The sequence below is a fragment of the Corella eumyota genome, chromosome 5 (genome assembly GCF_963082875.1).
Source record: "Corella eumyota chromosome 5, kaCorEumy4.1, whole genome shotgun sequence".
Lineage (NCBI taxonomy): Eukaryota > Metazoa > Chordata > Ascidiacea > Phlebobranchia > Corellidae > Corella > Corella eumyota.
In genome coordinates this window covers 8967375-8990728 of record NC_137494.1, presented here as the reverse complement: position 1 = coordinate 8990728, position 23354 = coordinate 8967375, and the positions used below count along the sequence as shown (strand labels likewise).

At 30.4% G+C, this 23354-nt stretch overlaps 4 protein-coding genes across 5 annotated transcripts; 1 reads left to right on the top strand and 3 right to left on the bottom strand.

The window, feature by feature from the left end:
• Positions 1-5270: 5270 nt before the first annotated feature.
• Positions 5271-8244, bottom strand: LOC145752789 (E3 ubiquitin-protein ligase RNF25-like). 2 transcript variants are annotated; one of them, XM_082569125.1, is made up of 7 exons: positions 8105-8244; positions 7715-7786; positions 7508-7610; positions 7179-7388; positions 6614-6838; positions 6234-6362; positions 5271-6159 (listed from the first exon to the last, which is right to left on the bottom strand). In XM_082569125.1, the coding sequence occupies exons 1-7, from the start codon at positions 8125-8127 to the stop codon at positions 5422-5424; spliced, it is 1500 nt and encodes a 499-aa protein (XP_082425251.1). In that variant the 5' UTR covers positions 8128-8244; the 3' UTR covers positions 5271-5421. The 2 variants fall into 2 exon arrangements, with proteins under 2 accessions (XP_082425251.1, XP_082425252.1); XM_082569126.1 differs by having other exon boundaries at positions 7715-7783.
• Positions 8245-8856: 612 nt separating this feature from the next.
• LOC145751900 (gamma-tubulin complex component 3 homolog) lies at positions 8857-17989 on the bottom strand. Its single transcript, XM_082568051.1, has 20 exons — positions 17863-17989; positions 17569-17679; positions 17169-17308; positions 16375-16513; positions 15937-16095; positions 15293-15354; positions 15042-15149; positions 14688-14813; positions 14135-14222; positions 13909-14013; positions 13433-13599; positions 12950-13169; positions 12054-12237; positions 11529-11733; positions 11106-11253; positions 10844-10923; positions 10562-10692; positions 10237-10378; positions 9887-10000; positions 8857-9078 (listed from the first exon to the last, which is right to left on the bottom strand). Exons 1-20 carry the CDS (start codon positions 17924-17926, stop codon positions 8926-8928), a joined length of 2646 nt encoding a protein of 881 aa, XP_082424177.1. The 5' UTR covers positions 17927-17989; the 3' UTR covers positions 8857-8925.
• Positions 17990-18741: 752 nt separating this feature from the next.
• LOC145752319 (WD repeat domain phosphoinositide-interacting protein 2-like) lies at positions 18742-20892 on the top strand. The gene has a single exon (XM_082568583.1). It carries the CDS (start codon positions 18997-18999, stop codon positions 20248-20250), a length of 1254 nt encoding a protein of 417 aa, XP_082424709.1. The 5' UTR covers positions 18742-18996; the 3' UTR covers positions 20251-20892.
• LOC145752318 (DNA-directed primase/polymerase protein-like) lies at positions 20843-23004 on the bottom strand. Its single transcript, XM_082568582.1, has one exon. The coding sequence runs from the start codon at positions 22957-22959 to the stop codon at positions 21481-21483; it is 1479 nt and encodes a 492-aa protein (XP_082424708.1). The 5' UTR covers positions 22960-23004; the 3' UTR covers positions 20843-21480.
• Positions 23005-23354: the final 350 nt, after the last annotated feature.

Here is a 23354-nt window from a genome sequence, read left to right as displayed (position 1 = left end):
TTTATACAGTGCAAGCTAATTCCACAGTTCCAAATTCCATTGACGACTGTCAAATTACTTGCAAAGTACTACCTACCGTATTCAAGATCTACGCTATATAAACTAGCACAATACTGGTCAATTTAAACGACCATAATTTCATTTGACACCTGGTAATAGTTTACAGAATAGCCCCCTAATAGAATGTTACTAAACGTTTGCCCGATTGGTATGCAGCACGCAATCAAATTATCCCCTACACTCAATTGCTAAATTACATGCAGCCAGATAGCTTTACGTAAATTCCCCTTAAAATAGATTTGACTCAATTTTTGCTATTTGTCAGTTACATTTAACAATTGATAAGGGTGTATTTTAACAACCAACAAATTGAAAGGCCTACGTCTGTACATAAATGCAGTTCACTACAGGCAAAACACTTAGTTGAAAATGTTACCGTTTTTTAAAACCAATTCCTGACTATAGCATATCTAAATCTACTGTTATTTTATAAAAATTAGGCTTACATCAGTCAGACAACACAACTTTTAATAGCATTGTGACATCCTTTAATAACAGGTCTTAAGTTATAAGTGTTTTCGTGATGTGTGCACCATACATGTAACGTTGTTCAACAAAACAAAAAGCGTAAATGTATCTACTTAATTGGCTGGTAATCAAATTAAAAGGCTTAAATTTAAAACAAGCCTTTCTTTGAATTATAATTGCCTTAATTCGTTTTTAGTTTCTTAAAATGACATAGTTTCTGTTAAAATTTTATTGTAAAAACGACATAATTTTTACTAAAAAGTAAAATTCCTGCATAATATGTTAAAAAAAACATTATGATAAAAAATACCTGTTTTAATTATAAAATTAGGAATTAAACTGCCACATATAGTAAAGTGGGTATAATATTATCGGTGATGTCTGGGTTCGATCCCGACTGTTGCCAAAACAACAACCTTGCATTTAATTTCGACTGCATGTAAATATCAAGAAAACTTAGGCCAGAAACGAAGTTTTAGGTTATGATAATGTTGTTAAGGCAGATTTTTTACAAAGAAAAAAGAATGAAAAAATTATTTTAAATATTAACAACAAATATTTTTATGTGTATTGATTGTTTTTTTATTAAATAACCACTATTATTTTAATTAGATTTTTTTTTGAAAAACAAACAATTAATTTGATTTTAAAAGATATGAAGAGTAATAAGAAATTTTTTTCCAATACCACACGGTCAGATATTTTAGATGTAAATTAAATATACGATACATTAACTACTCACAATAATTGGAAATATTATACCTATACATCATTATATTTTTCTTGCAGATAAATAAAAAGCAAATCATTTAAAATCCACATTTCTAATATTGCCTTTTTAGCTTTTTTTTAATAAGCAATTTTTAAATTGAGAACAGATGACCAACACACTAACAATGTGATATAGGAAATTTTATAAAAAATGGACGCGCGCGTCTGTCGTTTTTGGGCTTTCGTAACAACTTGCTGCGTAAGGTGATGTGAATGCGGGGATTAATCAGATACATTATCGGATTTGTTCCTTTGTATTTTCGCACGCCATGAGGGAAGTTTATGACAAAAATGCCAACAAATGGGCTTATGCTGTGGCAAAACATTGCGAAAACACTACTGAATTGGTTACGTCACCTATATTGTTGTACTGTCGCAGAATTAGCTGTTTATTTAGCGGGAGTTATGGTTAACAATGCTATCTGGGCTCCGGATTGACACGACATCGGAATCACGCTAATATCCAGTTATGACAATTCCATATTTCCTATTGTCAGCCAACGGAAACGGGCCGACGGTTAAATTTAGCAAAATTTTCATCTGGTAAAGGAATCTGTCACAAATACACTGCCATAAAGGTCTAGACCTTCTATTTTGGGTCAATTTGTAGCTCCTAATGTTTTATGAGCGTGTGCGTTATCACATGTGCAAATAAATAAAGAATTATTGCGGGGCAACAGCAATGTGAGCTAAACCCAACACGTCAACTTTTGGTAAATGTATTTTTTTACTTAAACTGTATAAATATGTTTTGCGTCAAGCAAATACAGTAGGCGCTGCAAAAATTTTAGTAATTTGGCTTACACTCTAAGCCCCCAAAAATCACAACAAAAATTTAAATTTGAAATTTTTTTTAAAGTTTTTCGAAAGATAAAATTAATTACCACAAAATTCGAACTACCCACTTTATAGAAACTGTCCTAACACGTGAATTAAAAATGATGGATCAAATTTTTAATAAGGTCAACTGCGTTTACAATATTAAAGAGAAAAAGATGGCCCTTGAAAAAAAAAACAGTTTTCTATTTAAATTTGTGAAAATAGAATTTTGAATTTAAGTGACCACTTTGTTTGACTTTTTTTTAAAATTAACTCCAAATTTTAAAACCACTTTTATGAAAAAAATAATATTATTTCTCCTAACAGATTTTTTGATGATTAATGTAGGAATTTTGGCGACTCCAAACTTATAAAGAATTCATCGTACGTGGGACAATGTTAACTTGTTATATTTATAATAAGTTCGTCACCCATTTATTAAGCGTTACTGTATGCACTTGTCATTGTCTAAAAATAAACATTTTAAAAGTAATTCTTTATCTGATTTCTTAGCAACAGAGCGTAGCCATGACAACAACAGGGTCACTTACGGTTCATTTGAATTAAGATGATTCTATATGATATTGATAAATTAACAACAAATTGGATATGTTATATAATAAGTATGTCGGTAGTGTATCAATTTAATTTTGGCAGATAATTTAGTATTTGTTTTGATGCAAAAATTAATGACCTGTTTGATTAGCTATGTGTTTTAATAAAAAAAGATTTAAATAACATAGCAAAACCTCCTGCAAAATATAGCAAAATTTTGATTAGAAGTTTTTATCTGTCTTACATAACATGAGCAATTAGATTGAAAACAACTTTTTTAGTAAAAAAAAGACAATTCATGCTGATAAAGCCTTTTTTTATTTGATAGAAAGTGCAAATCATTCTTTTTTAAATTCCTCCCAGAAATATGTTTTTGGGGTGTTTTTTAGGTTTCAAAACTAACCTTTAAATTAGTGATTACGCAAAAATTTAAATTCACTTAACAACATTACGTATTTTTTAAAAAAAATCGTTGCAAATTAAAAACAAAACTAAAAGTTTCTATATTTTATGTTGATTTTTGTTTAAAAAGCTTTCACACTTTTACGTCATTTTGATTGTGTTTTGTCACGGCTCGGAAAACCTAAGAGCTTAAAGTACATCAGCCCAGCTGTATGTTATAAGTGTATTTACTTAGGATGACATTTTCCGCCATTTTTGTAAGCAATTGTAAAGTGTTTTTAACGAACAGAAAAATTGCGATTTTTCAAAAAAGGTGGTTAATTTTATCATAATTGTCAAAGTTATTGGAAAATTATTAAATGTCTGTACTTTTATTTTTTGGTATTGTTTCATAAAACAATTTTAGTTGTCATAATTTTTTAAACCATACTTTAGGACAAACCAAGAAATTCGACAACGCGATTTAACTAAATTTTTAAACAAAAACAATATAAAAACGTTTTTTTACCAGTTGGGGCAAATTTAGCCTACACGTTTAGCGCCAATAACAATCTTTTCGTTGTTGGAAAAATTATATTCGCTTATAACGTCATAAAGATATGTCCGGCATGCCGGCGTTGTAATACTCTAAGTTTATTTCCAAACAATCGGATTCGTTCTTTACAATTGAAACGGGGACATGTTAAAGGGAAACCGACACGCTTTGTTGCCTCCCTATGATGTCGTTTGACAGTTTTCACTTTTTTGATGGTTATCTTTTGTTAAGGGGGCTGACAGAAAAACAGTAGCAAACATTTGCTTGGGATTTGTAAATAAACAATTCGTACAAACCAAAGTGACAATAATTAAACTCAGCACATGGAAATACAGGAAATAACATAAGAAAATTAAAGCAAAAATAGTAGAATTCCATTAAGCTTGCTCCGAGTCAAGCTAGACTTTTTCTTCTCACAAGTTTTTGTTACAAAATCAATTTGTTGTTGCGAATTTAATGTGAATGACTTGAAAGCATATCATTTAGAGATGCTACCAAATTTTTAACCCTTGGCAATCCCAATGCAAATTCCAACAATTACTTTCTTCCATTTTAAAATTTTACCGTAGGTGGAAGTTATTGAGAAATTTTATAGATTTTCACAATAAAAAATGGGCTAAAAATATAACCAGCAACCTATAATTAACCTCCCAAAAAGTGGTTGCGTAATCCTTTATTGAATAGCTTACTGATATTTCAATTGTTTTTAAATAGTTAGTTTCTTTGTTTGCGCCAAATCCTTGATTTCTCTATTGTTGCCTAACGTGAATAAGGCTTAGCCAAAGTCCATGATGTGCAATTTTGTATAATAAATCGTAAATTAAAGGTAAACAGTTATAAATGACAGGAGAAAGTAATAAAAATATGTTTTCGACATAAAAAAATCAACTGTGACTTAGCTTTTTTGCTACGTGCCAAATTTCACAGCAGCTTTTAAAACAGTGGTGGCTAATATCGTTACATTAGCACTCTTAGGGTAACAAAAGGTTGGATGGGGTCAGCACGACTACAAGGGTGCCTTGTGTGCCAAATAAAGCCATTTAAGTTAAGTAATAAAGGTGGGATTTGTTAGGTACTCCCTAGCCCACAAAAATTACAAGTTGTTATTTTACGTCACGGCCTTAAGCGAAAACAAGGCGTCACGGTCGGGCGGAGAATCGTCGCAAGGGAGATCTCTCACGACCTCTACCGGTCACGGGTGAGTTGGCGTGAAAGCGCTCGACAAGAAGTAAAAGTTTATAATTTCAGGTGTTGACAAGCGCGCTGGAAGACTGCTGGTTTGTTAAGATGTAACGACACTTTGTAAACAAATATTAATGCTCTGTTGGCAGCGTTTGAACGGGCAAATTTCCTGAAAAAAATCGTCTATCACTATATTAAATCTTCAGCTAATAAGTGAGGTACAGAGAAAAGTAACCAAACGCCGGATCCTTTTAACTATGACATTTCACACGGGACTGGGTTTGTTTGAATTCAACAGGATTGTTATGTAAACAAATTTTGTTGACATTTGTTAATAGTAGGCTTGTTTACGAGCCGTACCCATAAAAAATCAAAAAAACTGACTGGCATACAAAGAAGATGCATAGAAGACAGTAGGTGAGAGTTAATAATAAAAGTTCAAAAGAAACCAAATAATAAAAGTAAATTTAATTTAACACCAAATCACAATAAAATTGCACTCAACGTATTAAATTAACAATTTTAAATGCATATAACGAACAAATTCATACAAGAAAATAAGAACTGACAGAAAAAAATACTCATTACTACCGCCACCTTACGGACCAATAAAAAAAAAAAGTTTTAAATTACAAATTTTGAGACTTCGATTCTTTGGGAATTGCTGGTTTTTCAGTCAATTTGTTTTTGTTGAATTGTCTTGTTTGGCGACTGTTATTATCATGTTTCGGTTTTTGATATAAATTAGAAGATTTTGGTCGATAGTATTTAGCTTTATTGTTAGGGTTTTGGTTTGAAAAGTGATGTTTTTGAGCGGCGTATTTACCGTTATGGTTAGACGGATGTGGCGTAAATTTTTCTTTTATTTTAGAGCCGTCGGAATTTGGTTTAAATAAAATGTTTTCTACTTTATCTTTAAAGGTTGCCTCTTTTTTTGTATTTATGTTAGGCCTAGCGGGGCCAGAAGAAAAAATTTTTTTTGGGCCCTTAGGTTTAAATTCTGTTGAGAAATCTTGTTGGTTTTGTTCATGGTTTGAAGCAGACTCTTGACCACTTTTATGACTACTGGAGGAGAGGTTGGGACTAGAGTTGTGGCCTTGTGGGGTCAAGTGGTTACCACCCCTGCCTCGTCCCCTGTATCTGGGGTTATATTTTCTACCATAATAGTGTGGTTTATTTTTGGGTTTAACAGGGGAAATCCCAACAATCACATTATTGTTTTTCGAAGTTTGATTATTTTGAGTGCCGATATCATTATCTATGACATCATCGTTACAATCAGTGACATCATTAATTATGACATCACGACTATTGCTGATATCATCAGCTGGGGTTGAATTTAAAGATCCCAAGTAAGCTTGTTCAATCTAAAAAATAAATACCGGAAAATAAAATAAAAAATTAAAACTTTAAATAATTTTATTATCAATTATATTTTTACCGTGGAAAGAAGATTTTTATTTTTTTCTACATCAAGGTCGATAATACCCCCTTTATTTTTCTGTCTTTCAAACGTCTCTTGTCGTTTTACTTTTTCCTTATTCCAATGTGTTAAATCAACTAGGGCAGGCTGATGAAAATATAGAAAAACATTTTATATTTGATATAGGCTATAATAGAAAATAAATTTTAATCCACAATAAAAAAATTTAACAACGTATCTTAAAGTTTTTATTTTTTTTGTAAAAAAGTATTCAAAAAATATACAAACGAATTATTTCAAAACCTAAAAACATAGATTAATTAAACCAAAAATTAATGTTCTGAATATGAATGACATTTAAATAATATATTAATAAAAACAGCAATGTAGTAACATACCTCATTATCCAGTAATGGTTTGGGGGAATTCTTTAAATCTGAATAATTAAAAGAAATAACAACTCTACAAACAGGGCAAGCAATATCATCTGCTTTGTTTTTTGAGTTGTTGGTTTTTGTTGAGGGATTGGTGTCTTGATTTTTCATTAAGTGCGTGATATATTGATAAAGGCAATACGAATGAAAATAATGAAAACAGTCTGTTTTTAGAAAATCGTCCAATTCCTAGATAAAAGTGCAACTTTGTTTAGTTAGACTTTGTTAGAGACTAATTAATATTAGTTTAATCATGATGTTGGTAAACTAACCAGTCAACAAATAGTTTATAGTGTATAGCATATTGTTTTTACCTAAACTGTTACAATTTATGGAAAATTGATATTATGGCTTTGGAATAATAATCAAAAATTTTAAAAAATAGTTGAAGATTATATATACACTTTTTTTCAGTTAAGATGAGTTTAATGGGCACAAATAATAAACTTCAAAATCAAAAATCCAAATAAAATATTATTAAGTAAAATATATCTTAATTTATGGCAAAAAATGTTAAAAAAAAACTTACCCTAAATGCCAATAAGCAAATAGGACATGGGCAGCTTGGTATGTTGTTTGCTGTCAAATTTTCCTTTATAAATTCAATTACATCGAATAACATTGAATCCCCAATCATATTTGCCATCAATTTATCAATACCAGTTTTTAAATTTTGCAAGAGTTCATCAGACAGACCTCGAGATGACTTAAATTTAACTTCAAGTGGACTACCTGGGTACTGATAATAAAAAAAAGTAGAATATTGAAAAATAATCATAGCTCTAAAAGTTTTTCGGATTAAACAATTTTACTAAAAATAAACAATCTAAATGCAAAACTTAACTAATTATACGATACCTTGTTAGGTATAAAAATATCAAGTAAAAGTTTAACAAATTGAGAATCCTGGTCATTAGCCGTTGCAGGGTACAGTGTCATTTGGATGTTGGTTATTTTGTCCCTGAACAAAAATAATTAAATTTAAACAAAATTATGTTACGCATTGATAGCAACATTAGAGATATGTAAATATCAATAGAATTTTTGAATTAAATTAACACCAACCTTGAATTTCTTATAAGGGTTAACTGGTCTTCGTAGATTGATTCTAACACCATAATTTCATCTTCAACACTACTAAAAGATTGAATAAACAACACTATTAAATTATACTTCAGTTAGACTGACCAACAGATCAATCTGCCAATACATTTGTACTCTGTCTAGTCAGCTAGTCTGTAGTCAACTGATAACCCAATATACAGACAGATCTAATTGTAAATATATTTTTGTTACACTAAAAGTATTCACACAATTTGTTATATATAATTGGAGACATTCCGTTCAAATTGTAAAGTCAAATAGAACTTTTGTTCAAACAAACCTGACAAACAACAAAGGTTTTTTTTTAAAAAAGAACGAAAATACAGAAAAAAGCTAAAAAGATTGTCATACCTTTCTTCTTGTTTATTCTCCATTGCTTGGTTAATTTTCTGATTCCACCAACAATTACACAAAATTGTGTCAGCTTATTAAGCTAGACAACCATTTTACAACGAAAAAAACTAAATACCAAAAACAAAGCAAACTTGTTGCTTGTGAATCGGACTTAATCTACCTGACGGAAATATATATTTGACGGATCAACGGATCGAACGGATTAATGGATCAAGTTTTATTAACTGAATCGAATATATATTAAATAGATATTACATAATTCAAATGCATATTTGACGGATATTTAATTAAACAAAAAGTTTTCATGCATTAAACCCTTACCCTCACCTATTCAGATTACCAATTAACACATCCGACCCATTCGATCCTTCTATCCATCTAATAGTCAATCAATCCATACGATCCGAAAATATATTCTCGTCAAATGGATGAAGTTGTAATCTAAACTTTTGAACTGTAATAAGTTTAAGGAATGACGTCACGAAAATTGCCATGTTGCCAAAAAAATTCATTTTTTTATTTACAATTATAAAAATTATATATTAAATAAATTAGTTTTTTAGTTCTAACTATTTATAACAAATTTTTTGTTGTTATTTGACATACTGCATGCATGACCTATGCTATTGATATCCCTAATATTGCTCCTTAAATTAAAATCGAAACTAGAACTAAATGTATGAAAAATACGAACGACATAAAACAAAGAGTTTAATATCAACAAAAATACATGAAACTTTTTGCAACAAAACTACCCACATTTGCTACTGTGGTTCTAGCAAGATTAAGGAAAACACATGTGTCATAAAGTTTAAAAATTAACGCAAAACAACTCTTTGCCCAGGTTTCATAGACCTCAAAAAGAAATCTCTTGCCCTGTAGTGCTCGTTGAAGTCAAGACGCCAACTTAAATTGCGAAGATTTGGATCGCTTTCTTGACACAGCTGTCTTAAAAACATAACCACCATGTCCTACAAAAATAAATTTTAACAGAAATTAAGTATTTGGTAGCAATACCAGCTATGTATGGAGTAGTTAAGTTAAACTAGGCATCACAACGGGAGGTGATCGGTTTAAATCCCACCGAGTATAATTCAGTCAAAACAAAAAAAAAGTTAAAAGTCAATAACCAGGTTAATAAAATAGATAGAGAAAACTTGTTTTTGCTTAGGATGTAAGCAGTACTTACTACTTTAAACAGTATGGCTCTGGGTCATACAACTTAATTCCAAATTAAAGTATATGTTGTTGTTAGTTTATATTTTAAATTTTATTAATTTTGGTCGTGTAGTTAGTCTGCAAAAATATTGCTTAGCCTACCTAGCAAAACAAAATCGTTTTTGCGCTCACTAGGTAAAGATTTAACAGTCTGATTGTTTTTTAAGCAACTTTAACGTTTGCCTAGGTTTGTTTTGGCAAACATAAATACAAATTAAACTAAAATAAACTTTTAATTAAATGAAACTCATCAGAAAACTTCAAAGCGCAAAAGAAAAAATTGCAAAACCGTGTGTTTAAGCAGCGCTTTTACCATTGTTACGTCATAATCTACTAGAGTGACGTAAATTTGCGTTTGAGAATTTTTTTAAAAAAGTGATTTTTAAACTTAAATTACAAACAATTTATAAAGATTTGGGTTATAATTTTTGGTGCGTTTTTTTGGCGTGAAATTTTACATGTTTTGATATAAAAATGTCAGGACAAAAGCTGAGCCGTTCACTTTAAGGATAAATTAACTTAAAAAATACTTTCCTAAAATAAAAAAATAAAATAATAAACCTGGTAAGCAACCGAACAGACTTTAAGCTTTGCTCTCATATCTGGAATCTTAATTTTGTTAAAGTCTTTTCTTCGCTTTGTTTCCTCTTCCTCCGATTCCATTCCCCAAACCCCCTAAATATTTAAAATAATTACAACCAAATGATATTAAATAATATAGTTGTATACACTTAAGTTAATTTATAAAGTGTAAACAAATAAGTTAAATTAAGGGTTGTAACTAGCCTATTGCCCATAACCCTTTGGGCCTCAAATTAAGTTTTTTTTTTTACAGAAGTAAAAATCTCAAAACAAAATAAGTACATAACAAATTTATTAAGACTCAAAGTAAATGGATTAGTTATTTTTACCTTCTTTTCAGCTTCAAATGCATCCCTGTCAAATTTTTCTCTTGCCTCCAACTCAAAACAAGATTGCTCGTAAATTTGTTTTTGAAGCTGCTCAAACTTAACAATTTGGTCAAAGATTGTTCTCAGTTGATTAAGTAGATTACTAGAAACAAAAACATTTTTAGGTAAATAAATAAATGGTTTTAAAAGATATTTAAATGCATTTTTAAAACAAAGACGTTTTGGGTAAACACAACTTAAGCTGAAGGTACCAGTAGTAAGTAAGTATTTAGTGGTACAAAAAAAAATCAATCAAAAGATTTTACTTTCTAAAATATATTTTTACCTTGATGATTGATCGAGCAAACATCGCTTTAACAAAGACTCAAGAAAGAAATTATGAGCAACAATCACCTCGTCCAAGTCTTTTGCTTCTTCTAATTTGGTCTGGAAGTCAGCCCATGAACATTCAAGTACCTAAGCGGAAATAATTAAACTTAAAAAAAAAACTTAAAAAAAAGTTTAAGTGCCAATGTAAAAAAGTATTTTATATACCTACACATTATAATAGTGCCTTCATTTAATGGTTTTTACATAAAACTTTTAGGAATGAACTGTAAGTAAATACCTCAAAAGCAATGTAGTATTGCATCTGGTGAACAAAATGAACCATTTCTGATGCTAGGGTGTGACAAGTGTGCAATATACCTAAAACGGAGTTTTATAAAAAAAAAATAAGAGTTCAAAATATCGAAAACTACTTTAAATTTACCAAAATAAAACATTTTTAAAATTAATTCCTGAAATTTTTCATGGTAAAACAAAATAATACAAAGATCCCTACATCTGATTCACATAAATTTATTTAAGTTGGTGAATTTACAAATTACCTTTCATATTCAGAGAAGATGGTGATAGCCTTCTACTCTGTTCCATCATAGTTGACCATATAAGAGCAAGATTATATTCCATTCTTTTTGCTCTCCACAGAAAGATAAATATGCGCAAATACACCAACATTACCTCTGGAGTTATTAGCTAAAAATTACAAAAATTCAGTTTTAAAGGTTCAAAATACACAAAACTGTTTGCAAGTCATTATCAGGCAAATTTATTTTAAAAACTTAAACAAGTTTAAAATTAAAAAAAAAACATAGCTTATTTAACTTAAGAAATAAAAACAAAATGCATATTATGTTTTCAGTAAAATCAAAAAAAAAATTGACACAATTAATGGTAATTAATTAGAAACATATTATGATTTACATTTGTGAGGCAAAAAAATAAATCTTTAAACTTTAGTATTTACTTACTGTGTTAAGAGGGGGATCAATGTGATAATCCAAACTGAAAACATCCCATCCCATATCTCCTGGATTTATCTCCAGTAATCTAAAGTCAAGTCGAGCCAGAACATCGGCGTCCTCAAATTGGGCATTTGAAGCTCTCACTGCTGCCTCTACTGGCCCAGTGAGGTTGTGCCGATACAAGTGGTTAGCAGGTCGACTTAGCTCCTCTCTGGAAATAGATGTTACAATATATTTACACTATTTACTGGCAGCGTGGTGTAGTGGTAAAACACTTGCTACACCACATGGGGTCTCATGGGTTCAATCCCCACTGCTCTAATGCTGTAGCGCCCTTGAATAAGGCGCTATAAACGATATGAACTTCTGCTGAGCCATCACTTAATCAGCAGCATAATTTCCGGGCAATTATAATCTATATAATGTCTCAAACTGCTACCTTCCCACATCTAGGATAAAGATATATACAAAAAAATGTATATAAGTAAAAATGGAACTATAGTTCTTATTAACTAAATGAATAAAACTTACTCTAAAACATCCAACAGGTGGCGAATAAAATCACCCTGACCCAACAAAAGAAATTTTCTCAAAGCATGAAGATGAGTCAACAATTTATATTTCTGGTTCAACACACCAAGCAAGTGTGAACTTGTCACTTCATGAGCGTGATCAACCTTCTCCTTTAAGCCAGTCGCAAAATCAAGTCCATAACCTACAACAACAAATTTTAATTGGTTAGTTTAAGAATAAATACAGCTCGTTAAAATGCCAAAGATAAAAAACAAAGTCCAAAAATAAATTATTTATATCCTGCTAACCTTTAATGCGCTTTTATAAGTTAACAGTAAATACTTTTGAAAAGTCCAAAAATTTAGAAATCAACGGGGGCTTTATGAGATTAGGCAAAAAAAAATAAAAACAAAAATTAAAATAGATTGAAAAGCCAATTTTTTCAATTGAAAATTAACAATAAACTTACTGTAAAAAACCTGCAGGAGATGTTGAATTAAAGAAAAAGCACTACATATAGAAAAAATACACAAATAACTTAGAAATATACCGGCAGCGTGGTGTAGTGATAAGAACACTTGCTACACCACATGAGGTCGTTGGTTCAGTTCCCTCCGCTCTTATGCTGTAGCGCCTTAGAGTAAGGTGCTATGATTGGTATGAAATACTGCTTAGCCAATATTTAATCAGCAGTTTAGTTATCTGGCATATATAATCTATAATATCCCAAACTGTCAAAGGCAATTCGAGACTGGGTTAGAGTAACTAATGTTACACTATGTTTAGGTCGTGCAGTCGCCTTCCCACATCAAGGATAAAGATATATATCTAAAAAAATAAATAAATCCTATAAGTTTTTTTTTGCCTTTCTTTTAATTTACAGAAAAGTGTGCAGACAACATTTATCAATTTACTATCTTTAAAAGCTTCCTCAGTTGCCACAAGAGAATTTTGAATCGCAATATTAGTAGGATCCCTGCAGACAAGTCTTAAGAAGTTGATTGATTTTCCAACAAGCAAAATCTTTTTAGCTTGTTCATTTTTAATAAAACTAGGAACCATGGAAGGTCTCATTTTGTATTTATCAATCCACAAACGATCAATTCCAACAGAGAGGTCAGCACCAACGAAAAACTGAATAAAATTAAAATTCACCTGTTATTTAAACTGGCTGAAAGAAATCAGAATGAACATGCAAGCGCTGAACTTAAGCTTGCAACATTAACTGTTAATGTGAGGCAGTGGTAGCAGCTCTTTGTGTTAGGCTAGGCTTAACAGGCATAAAAAACTTTTGTTTTACAAGTTAAAAAAACGAACTTACAAGTGCAAAACTATGCTAAACTGTCGTAACAAATTTAAATTCCTAGTGTTACCAATTTAACAAAAATCATAATAACCTCATGAAAAGGATCATTAAGTTCTCCATGATATATCCATCGGTTTATGTAATGAAAAATTGGCTGTGAGACAATCTGTAGAATGTGGCGAGTAATTTTCCTAGCTTTTGGGTCCCCAGTCTGCATAAAAGCATGTATCATAGAAGCTAAGTCACCACCTTTTTTACCTGAAAAGTTTAAAAATATTTATTCAAAAAACATTTTTTTGCATAAAACTCAGTGCGATTTTGTTTTGTGATAAATAAATCATGTAATAATTAAAACAAATTTATTTTCAAAAATCTCCAAAACATAGTTAGCTGTTAATTTTATTTAGTTTTTTCATAATTTTGCAAAATTTTAACATAAAATTCACTTAAGAAGAGAGTAAAAAATGAATTCCAAAAAAAAAGTATTCATTAAACTTTCAACTGCAAAAGCCTGATATTATTATTTTAAAAACCAAAATTTAAAAAACTTTTTTTTGTTAATCTTGCCTTGACAGTTGTCAACCAATGCAGCAATCCATTTAAATCTCTCAAGTGGCATAAACGACCATACCATAAGTTTATGCAAAGTCAAACAATGTTCGTCAACAAAACCTAAACACAAATACCATTTTTTAATTATGATAAATTGACAATTTGTTATTTAAAAAATTAATTCAATTTTTTCAGCATTTTGTCTAAAACATTTAAAAAAAAAGTAAGTTAAAATAAAAACCTGCATCCATTTGTTGTATTTGAGATTCTAGCACCGACAGTAAACGAAAATATTCTCTTAATTCTTGTTGTAATGCTGCACAAAAAGCCTAAAAACAAAGGAGAAATCAAAATCATCAAGATTTTCAAAAAACAACTAACAAACTAACATAAACTTTATTTATTTTTTTTATATATATCTTTATCCTTAATGTTGGAAGGTTGTATGTGCAACGCAACACAAACATAGAGTAACATCATTTGTTCCTCCCAGTCTTGAGTTGCCCCCTGGCAGGAGATATTATATATTATATTTGCCTGATAATTAAGCTACTGATTAGGTGCTGGCTCAGCAGGATTTCATACCGTTTATAGCCCTCAACTTCAGCATGAGATCACCTTGGATTAAACCCAGGACCTCATGTAGTGTAGAAAGTGTTATGACCACTACACCACGCTGCCAGTGTATTATTACATTGAATATTATTTAAAAATTAGTAGCAAAAATACAATTTGTTGTATTGTAATAAATTATTACGAAGTTTAAAATAAATAACCAATTGTTGTTTAATTACCTGACCCACAAGTCCAAATGCTCTTTCCTTATTGTGTGTAGTAATATACTTCAGTATTCTGTTATGAAGCCAGCCTAACATACTTAACCGATGAACTATTTGTTTATCCCTTTTGTCAATTTCAACCTTAAGTTGCAATTAAGCATTTATTTAGTAAATCTTTACAATAAGGCATGAGAATTGTCGGATTTTATTTTTTAATGTAATTTAATGGTTATAAACTGGGCTAAAATGATAGATTCTGAAGCTGGGGCAGAGTAATGAAAATTATAAACATGTGTCCGTTAAATCCTTTGTTAAAAAAGAATACTATCAACATTTTATATTAGAGAATTAAAAAGATATATTTCTCACCTCATTGTCCACACAAAATGCATCTTCTCTAGTGCTGTACTTAATATTTTTTGCATCTTTTCCTTGAAATACATACAGAAGTTGGCGAACCAAACTGGCCTCATTAATCTAAAATTAAAAAAAAAAAAAAAGTAAATCATACCTAACCTAATAAAAACTACTAAAACAACTGTTTTTTAAGTTAAATATGCAAGTCTCAGTCAATGAATTTAAATATAACACAGAATGTAAAATTAGGGAATTACACTTACATGACTTTTTGTAAGTCTTATTCTCGAACTTTGATTTGTAATATTCTCCAAACTTAAAGGTTCTGTACATAAAATAAACTTTAAACCAATAACAATTAGTGAATAGCTACAGCAATGTACACAAACAAAACACACAGCAATTTGGGACTTGACTAATGTAAAAAAAGACACCATGATAGTGTGAAGTCAATGTTACTATATTCATGAATAATCACTTACAAAGTTGACCTTTTTTTATGTTTATATCTTTATCCCCGATGTGGGAAAGTCGAAAGCGAGACTTAAACATAACGTAACATCAGTTACTCCGACCCAGTCTCGAGATGCCTGTGGCAGTTTGGGATATTATAGATTATAATTGCCCGATAATTATACTGTTGATTAAGTGCTGGCTCAGCAGGAGTTCATACCGTTTATAGCACCTTACACAAGGGCGCTACAGCATGAGATCAGTGGGGATTGAACCCACGACATCATGTGTGGTGTAGCAAGTGTTCTTACCAATACACCACGCTGCCCGACTTTAAAATAGTATAATTCTTATTAACAATTCACAGAACTAGTTTTTAATAAAGTCTATCTTAACAAACTAAAAAAGTCTTCAAGATATTTTTAGTCATTTTTATTACTACAAACTAACTTACGCGTTGACTGATTTTTAAGCTGCAAATATCTTGTTTGAGCATTGGGTTGAGTAGAAGGGGTCATTGTCCAACCAAGTCTTGAAGGAAGGTCAGTAGTGGATGTTGTCCGGTTTCCATTTGTTGATATTCCACTTGGAAGTTGTGAAATTGAACTGAAACCTAAAATATATTTTAATAGACTTATTTATATTAGATTAACTTTTTTGTTGAGGAGCTTGTGTCTTATTTTATATAATAATCAATCCAAAAAAGTTTTACTTAATACCATTTAAAGTAAACAAATTTCAAATTAAATAAATAATTAAAAAATTACGTATTATTAAATTAATTAAAAAATTTCTTACAGCAAGGCCCATTTGCAGAAACATGGCAAAATAAATGCATGTAAATAAAGAATATGAAAATTATTTTATATATTTTTATTATAATTTAACCAACCTCCTCTTGAACTTTGAGGAACAGCAGTCCCAAAACCACTACTTGTATTTGTTGAGTTATTGTTCGGTCTTGTTGTTGAGTTAAGAGGAGTTGAAGATGAAATTAATCCTTGTCTAAATAAAAGTGAGCTTCCCGAAAACTAAAAAAAAATGTTTTTGCTAAAAAATAATTTTATTGATCATTTGTAGTTCACAGTCTTGAAAAAACATGGAGAGAAAAGAACAAAAGTGAAAAGATAAGAAAATCTAAAAAAGTAGCAAAAACAATATGTACTGATTATTACAATTATAAATGATATTGTTATCTTTTAGATTTATAGTAGTTATAAAGTTATGGTACTTAGCCTATTGTGGTAGAGTCTATAAAAATATATTTAAAAGTTTGTTTAAAGATCATAATCTACAAGTAGTCGAATTTTATTTAAATAAAAAAATATGATTGTAAACTTTTCAATGGTTTAACTTTTAAATAAATAAGCCTAAAAAAGGGTCTAATTAAACCCAGAAAGAACTGTTAATCCATATCCGTTAAAATTGTGCAGTGATAAGAACACTTACGGTTTTACAACATGAGATACTGTGTCTGAGTATAATTTAAACATAAGTAATCCTGAGTCAAAAAACAATACGCAGGTAAATTATCATACAATAATATCCAAAACAGCGATAGGCATCTTAGGAATTTTCTACTCTATCTTTAGAATCCAAAGTCAGCCTTCCAACATTAATGAATTAAAAAAAAAATTATTAAACTTGGGTTCCTAGAACAAATTTAGAGTTAAAGGTTAAACTAACTTTAGTGTTGTCTTTTACATTAGAAAGAGCATAAAGCAAATAAAGTATTGACCATCGATTTTTAAATTGATCATTTTGTTTAAGTTTTCGATGCAACAGCGATAACTTTACAGCAGCATCTGTTTTTTCATTTTTCATCACTGAAAAACAAAATAAAAAAATCTAACTTTAATAAAATATTAAGTAAATGTATTCATTCTATATAGTAGACTGTTTATAACCTTTTTAAATTTTTTTAATATTTTAGCATATTTTTTACACAGTTGTTATTTAATTACTATTAAAAAATAAAACTTTTGAACTACAAAGTTACATTTTTTATTTCATATATCAATCTTTACTTTTATGTAACATACTTTAAACTAGTTTTAACAATACTGTAAATAAATTTTAGGATTACACTGCAGTTTAATTTTTTCTATAAGACCAAACTCATCAATGTCTGGAACAGTTCTTTCGCCAAAACAAAAAAAAATTCTTAAGGCATATTGAGTATTCCTTGCAGTTGATGCTATTTATAAAAATTCAAATTATTAAAAAAAAAAAATTTAAACAAAAAATTAAATAATTAAACACTTTTTAAAAATTAATTAAATTCTTACAAATATTAAAATATTTTTTTTGTTAATAATAAGAAAGTAATAAATGTTTAATTTTTTAAATTAGGTTTTGAGCAACTTAATTTATAAAATACCTTGATCATTGTTTCCTTGCAATAATTTACATAACTGACGTACTAGATCTTCGGGCAAATCCATAAAGACAATAAACACTTACTTTTAAATCTGTGTAATATTTTATTAACAACTGTCAATAACCAGATAAAGTTAGCAACCAATCAATTTTAGATTTGAAAAGTCAAACGAAATATTTTTAAAATATTTAAATTTCGTATAGATTTTTGAACAGATTGGTTTATAAGGGGATTTCCCAAACGTTTCCCAAATCTTTTTTTAAATTGTTAAAATCTAATTTTTAAAATACAATTTTCCTTTTTTTACATCCTTTTTTTTAAAGTACAGCTTATAAAAATATAAAACAGTTTTTAAGGTAATTTTTTTTTTAAACTTGTAGATCAAAATTGCCCTTCATGAAAGTTTTCTCCCTTTCATTTTCGAATGTAGAATTTTCAATAAAAATGCTTTTGTTACTTAATTTGTTAAATATTTTCTTGTTTTTTTAATATTTTATAGGTAAATAAAAAATTTTGTAAAATAGATATAAATAGAAAATTACAAAATATCATTTGGCAACAGAGCATGATGAAGCGTCTTTGTTGTTGTTTTGATAAAAAAGGACATAGCCTTTTTAATTAATTAAAAGTCACGTGTTGTTGACTGTTTTGACCAACTGTATAGGGTTATAAAATTGTAAATAGCCATTGTATTATATATAAAAGAAATAATATTTATCAAAACGGTACATAAAATATACAGAACTGCAAAGACAGATAGATCAACTTAATTCAAAATAAATCGCATGGGCAGACTGGCAGATGGTTTAAATCTGTAAAATAGTTAAAAAGAATGTTTTTTTCTGGGCATATTTTATCTGTTTATAGATAGCCCTATTCACTACTAATATTAGCATTACCACGATTAGGAAAAGCGTTGTGATCCATGGTCAAGACCAAGTTAATAGGAGAAATAACAGATCAGGCAATATAAGAACTTTGCGTGTTTAGGGTATATATATACCTTCTAAATCTTTGATCTTATGTACTTAAATATTTTTTCATCTACAGATTAACAGTACAATATCTGTTAAATATTTTTAATTAGTAGGCCATATGTATTGTTTGTAAATACCAGTTGGAATATCTAATATAATGAACAATCACAACCTTGCAAGCCTGAGCTTTAGTCCCAGTGGAAATAAGTTATTATTCGCAAATTTTAATCAAGATTGCACCTCGCTATCTGTTGGATACAATGATGGTTACATCTTATATGCCCTTAATGCTATTGATAACCTAGAATTAATTTACGACAATGAAGGTGAAACTACTGAAGTTAGTTTGGTCGATCGATTATTTTCGAGCAGTTTAGTTGCAATTGTAAGCGTCACATCCCCCCGCAAACTGGTTGTTTGCCACTTCAAAAAGGGCACGGAAATATGTAATTACAGTTACTCAAACACTATATTAGCTGTCAAGTTAAATCGAATGCGAGTTGTTGTTGTATTGGAAGATAGTCTTTATGTCCACAATATACGAGATATGAAAGTTTTGCACACAATTCGGGACACGCCAAGTAACCCCAAGGGTCTATGTTCACTCAGTGTCAATAATGACAATTCTTACCTTGCCTACCCTGGCAGTAGTATTATCGGAGAAGTTCATATATTTGATGTAAATGCACTTAAGGCAGTTAGCACAATTAACGCACACAACTCTCCATTAGCAGCGATATCTTTTAACACAGCTGCAACCAAACTGGCAACTGCCTCTGGAAAAGGCACGGTTATTAGAGTGTTTTCAGTGCCGGATGGCCAAAAATTGTTTGAGTTTCGTCGTGGAGTCAAGCGCTGTGTTTCAATCGGTTCTCTGGCCTTTAGCCCCGACTCGATGTTTTTATGTGTGTCCAGTAACACAGAAACAGTGCATATTTTTAAACTGGAGGTTCAGTCAACCGATAGACACCCACAACAAGAAGACAGTGGCACATGGATGGGATATTTTAATAAAGTTTTAACAAACTCAGCCAACTACTTACCAACCCAGGTATCCGATGTCTTGAATCAAGGGCGAGACTTTGCCACAGTTAAGCTTCCCTTTACTGGGTTAAGAAATGTATGTGCGATAACTATTCTACAAAAGTTACCACGAGTCACTGTGGTTGGGGAAGATGGCATTTTGTATATTTACAATCTTGATCCAATTGATGGGGGTGAATGTACCCTCATTCGTCAACATAATCTCGTTCCGAGTAAACTGTCTTCATCCGATGCTCCTTCTACCTCCCATCAGGACAGCGACTCTCCTCCTCACTTTCAATCCTCGGGAGACGGGGCTAACGAAAATGCAGAGGTCCTTTTCCGAGAACCACCGGGGCATATTATTCCCCTAAATGAAAACAACTAAAAAAACATAACCCAAAAATGACATTTCTTGTGTTGTGCAACCTAAATGTAATTTAAAATATCTTGAGTATTAAATTTGTGAAAACTTATTTGCTTTACTACAAACGGAACCAAAAATTTTATTAAAATGTTTTACCATTTGTTTAAGATTAATATTATCATAATATTTAAATATGGTAGAGGTGCCGAACACTTTATTCATAAATTTTTTAAATAATACAAGTTATTGAGAAAAAAATCCTTTTTTGCTATAAAAAAACCTTTAAACCAATTAAAACTAACTAATATAAAATAAATTTTAATTTTGTCCGTTAATTAATTTTTAACAACTATATTTTGCATGCCGTGTTTGTGATTTGTAATATAACTATGATGTGCAATTTACCTTGTAATTAATTACTCTAAAGCTCTGTATCATAAACCAATTAAAAAAGCTAGAGACGATTTGTAACTGTGCTTGTAAGTCCATACATACAATTTTAATACATTATCGAATCAATTATTTTTTTATTTTTGGGTTGTGTTATTATTTGCTTTTTAGTGGTTGTCTTTTGCATGTTTTTTAATTTGTGCCAGACCGAACCACAGCACTGTTTAAGTATTCCTGTTTACTTTATTTTGCAATAAATGTTATACATTTGTACTTGTATGGTGATGTAATGAGTTTATTTACAAAAAAAGTTATAAAACTTATGGCAGTGTGGGAAAAAGAAGTTAGCAAGAAGAAAAGGGTAAAATTTTATTGCAAGAAATATTAATGCAGAAATGGGGTGTAATGTTCTATACAAGTTTGCAAAAAAATTTAAAGTTGTTAAATGTTTAAATTGAATTAGCAGTAAATTGTCACAATTCTTTTGATTTTTAAATACATTAGTCGACAATTCCTAAAATTATTTTTTCATTTTTATTTACAGAATTGAGGTGGGAGGTGCTCAACCTTGCTTGATATTTACACTTTGTACACTTGGTAAATTCACACTCTGTACTATGTTATAAAAAAAAACAGGATCCATTTACTTTTAAAATGACCCTTTCTGGACCGCTTCTAGGAAAACTAACACAGTTTAATGTAATGTGACTGGGACAAATCTTGTGACAATCAAGAATATTTAGGACTATTGCAATTTTCCTATTACTTATGATTGAAGAACATTAAGTTTTCCTATTACTTATGATTGAAGAACACAGAAATTGTTTCCTTTTTAATATTGGAAGTTAAATAACTTTTTCATCAAAGAGCAATGTTTTTGTTCCCGACAAAAGAACAAAAAGGTTGAAATCGTGATTTAAATCCTTCACAATCAGGGTCATGACATTTTTGATAAATTATCTGTTTTTGGTAGTTGGCCACAATCATGATCTGATTCCTTTTGTGTTCTCTGCCAACATTCTCGCAATATCGGGAGCCAAATACACTGTAGAGAATGATGCTTGTGTTTTCATATTCCCGAGAAAAGCGAACGAACGCTTTTGGCTTGAATTGTCGCACATACTGGTTGGCATAGTTTTCTATCTCTTTGTAGCTGAGTGATGATCCTTTTGGGAATTCCCCATTTGGGTTTGATATTCCGGGTGTTTTAGGATGTGGTGTATACTTTGGGTATGAGACCCCGGTTAGTTTTCGATGTGGTGTATATTCTGGGTATGAAACATTGGGTGTTTCAGAATGTGGGGCATTTTTTGGTTGATCTGATATAGGGTAATGTGAGATTGGGTAAATAGGGGGTTTTGTTGGCTCAGGTTCTTCTACTCTATTTAAGGGGAATGTTATTTCCTCGGGCATTACCAATATTTGTGTATCTTCTTTACTAACGTTTGTGACAAGAGAATAAAAAAATATTGTCTTATCTACATTAGCTTTTGTTGGAATGATGTCATCCTTCTTTTGCTCTTGTTTTAAACTGACATTTTTTTCTTTCCGAAAATTAAATTGGCAATCTTGTGAAAGTTTTAAAACGGAATCTTTACCCAATTTACTTGACAAATACAAGCGAAATTGACGATTTTTGGAGTACACAGCCTGGTCAACAAACAAGTTGTTTTTTCCAGTTTCACTTTTTATGATCAAGTTGTAGGGGTCACCTGAAAATCTAACGGCATCTACCCATCCTATCCCTTCATCTAAATACTCTTCCAATTTAAGGCATATTTTCTTAACAAATTTTCCAACTTCGCTATTATCTTTAAAGGCAACATTTGGTATATTCCAAATTAAGTGTTGGCTAAACTTTACATCCGTTGATGAATCAAGCTCAATGACTCTGTCTCGGCCACATCGGATTCGAAACAACCTCCAAAGACATTCATTTACATATTCAATCCATACAGTTACCAGTTCTTTGCCTTGAACTTGGCTATTATGCTCTTTTTGAAACTCAAGATCAAAATACAAATGGCTGAGGTAATTTTCTCTTATTACTTCATAAAAATGCCGAGAATCTTTGGGCAATAAACTATATTTCTCCCAAAACAGTTTATTTGATTCCGCCACGAATAAGCGCTTTGCATTTTTGGTTTCCATTGCATAAACTTTTAAGGCATTTTTATCGGCAAAAGAAAACGCTTCTTCCTGTTTATAAAAGTCTTGAGCACCAAATGAAGAGAAACGATTTTGGTCTGTAACAACACTTTGACCATTTTTCCAAAACGAGCAAATTTTATTTGCATTTTTACCCTCAATGCGAATAAAACTCCTTATTGTTGACAACATTTTTAATCTTAGCTTTAAAAATCAAAATAAAAGTATAGGGGTTTACTCAGATACTGTTAAAAAAAAACAAGAAAAAGGGTAAAAAGGAAAAAAAATTACCTTTCGATGATTTTATATATTATGTATTATCCTTAAATCCAATTTTTAAAACTGGCAGTACAAAATTCGCCTACATTCACCTGTTCATGTATTTACCCAAGCACGTTTTCCTTGTTATTGATTTTGCACGTGAAAAAAAATTCATTAATCACGCGCAGGCGTGATATTTTTCCTGCGCCAAACAATTAAAGAAACGCATTAAAATGCAATAAAACACAGTAAAACATATTTAAAGTCAAATTTTGTTTTGCTAGAATACTTTTGACTTAAAAAAATTAATATTTCTATGCGAAGCA

Bases quoted from the DNA above. Each gene is read 5' to 3' on its own strand.
- LOC145752789 (XM_082569125.1), bottom strand. From the start codon at position 8,127: ATGGAGAATAAACAAGAAGAAAG. The intron at 7,389-7,507 runs GTATCGTATAAT...TTTTATTATCAG, and splicing joins ATATTTTTATACCTAACAAG to TACCCAGGTAGTCCACTTGA. The intron at 6,160-6,233 runs GTAAAAATATAA...TTTATTTTTTAG, and splicing joins ATAAAAATCTTCTTTCCACG to ATTGAACAAGCTTACTTGGG.
- LOC145751900 (XM_082568051.1), bottom strand. From the start codon at position 17,926: ATGGATTTGCCCGAAGATCTAGTACGTCAGTTATGTAAATTATTGCAA. The intron at 17,680-17,862 runs GTATTTTATAAA...TTTTATAAATAG, and splicing joins GCAAGGAAACAATGATCAAG to CATCAACTGCAAGGAATACT. The intron at 12,238-12,949 runs GTAAATTGATAA...TTGTTGTTGTAG, and splicing joins TGAGGAAGCTTTTAAAGATA to GTTATGGACTTGATTTTGCG.
- LOC145752319 (XM_082568583.1), top strand. From the start codon at position 18,997: ATGAACAATCACAACCTTGCAAGCCTGAGCTTTAGTCCCAGTGGAAAT.
- LOC145752318 (XM_082568582.1), bottom strand. From the start codon at position 22,959: ATGTTGTCAACAATAAGGAGTTTTATTCGCATTGAGGGTAAAAATGCA.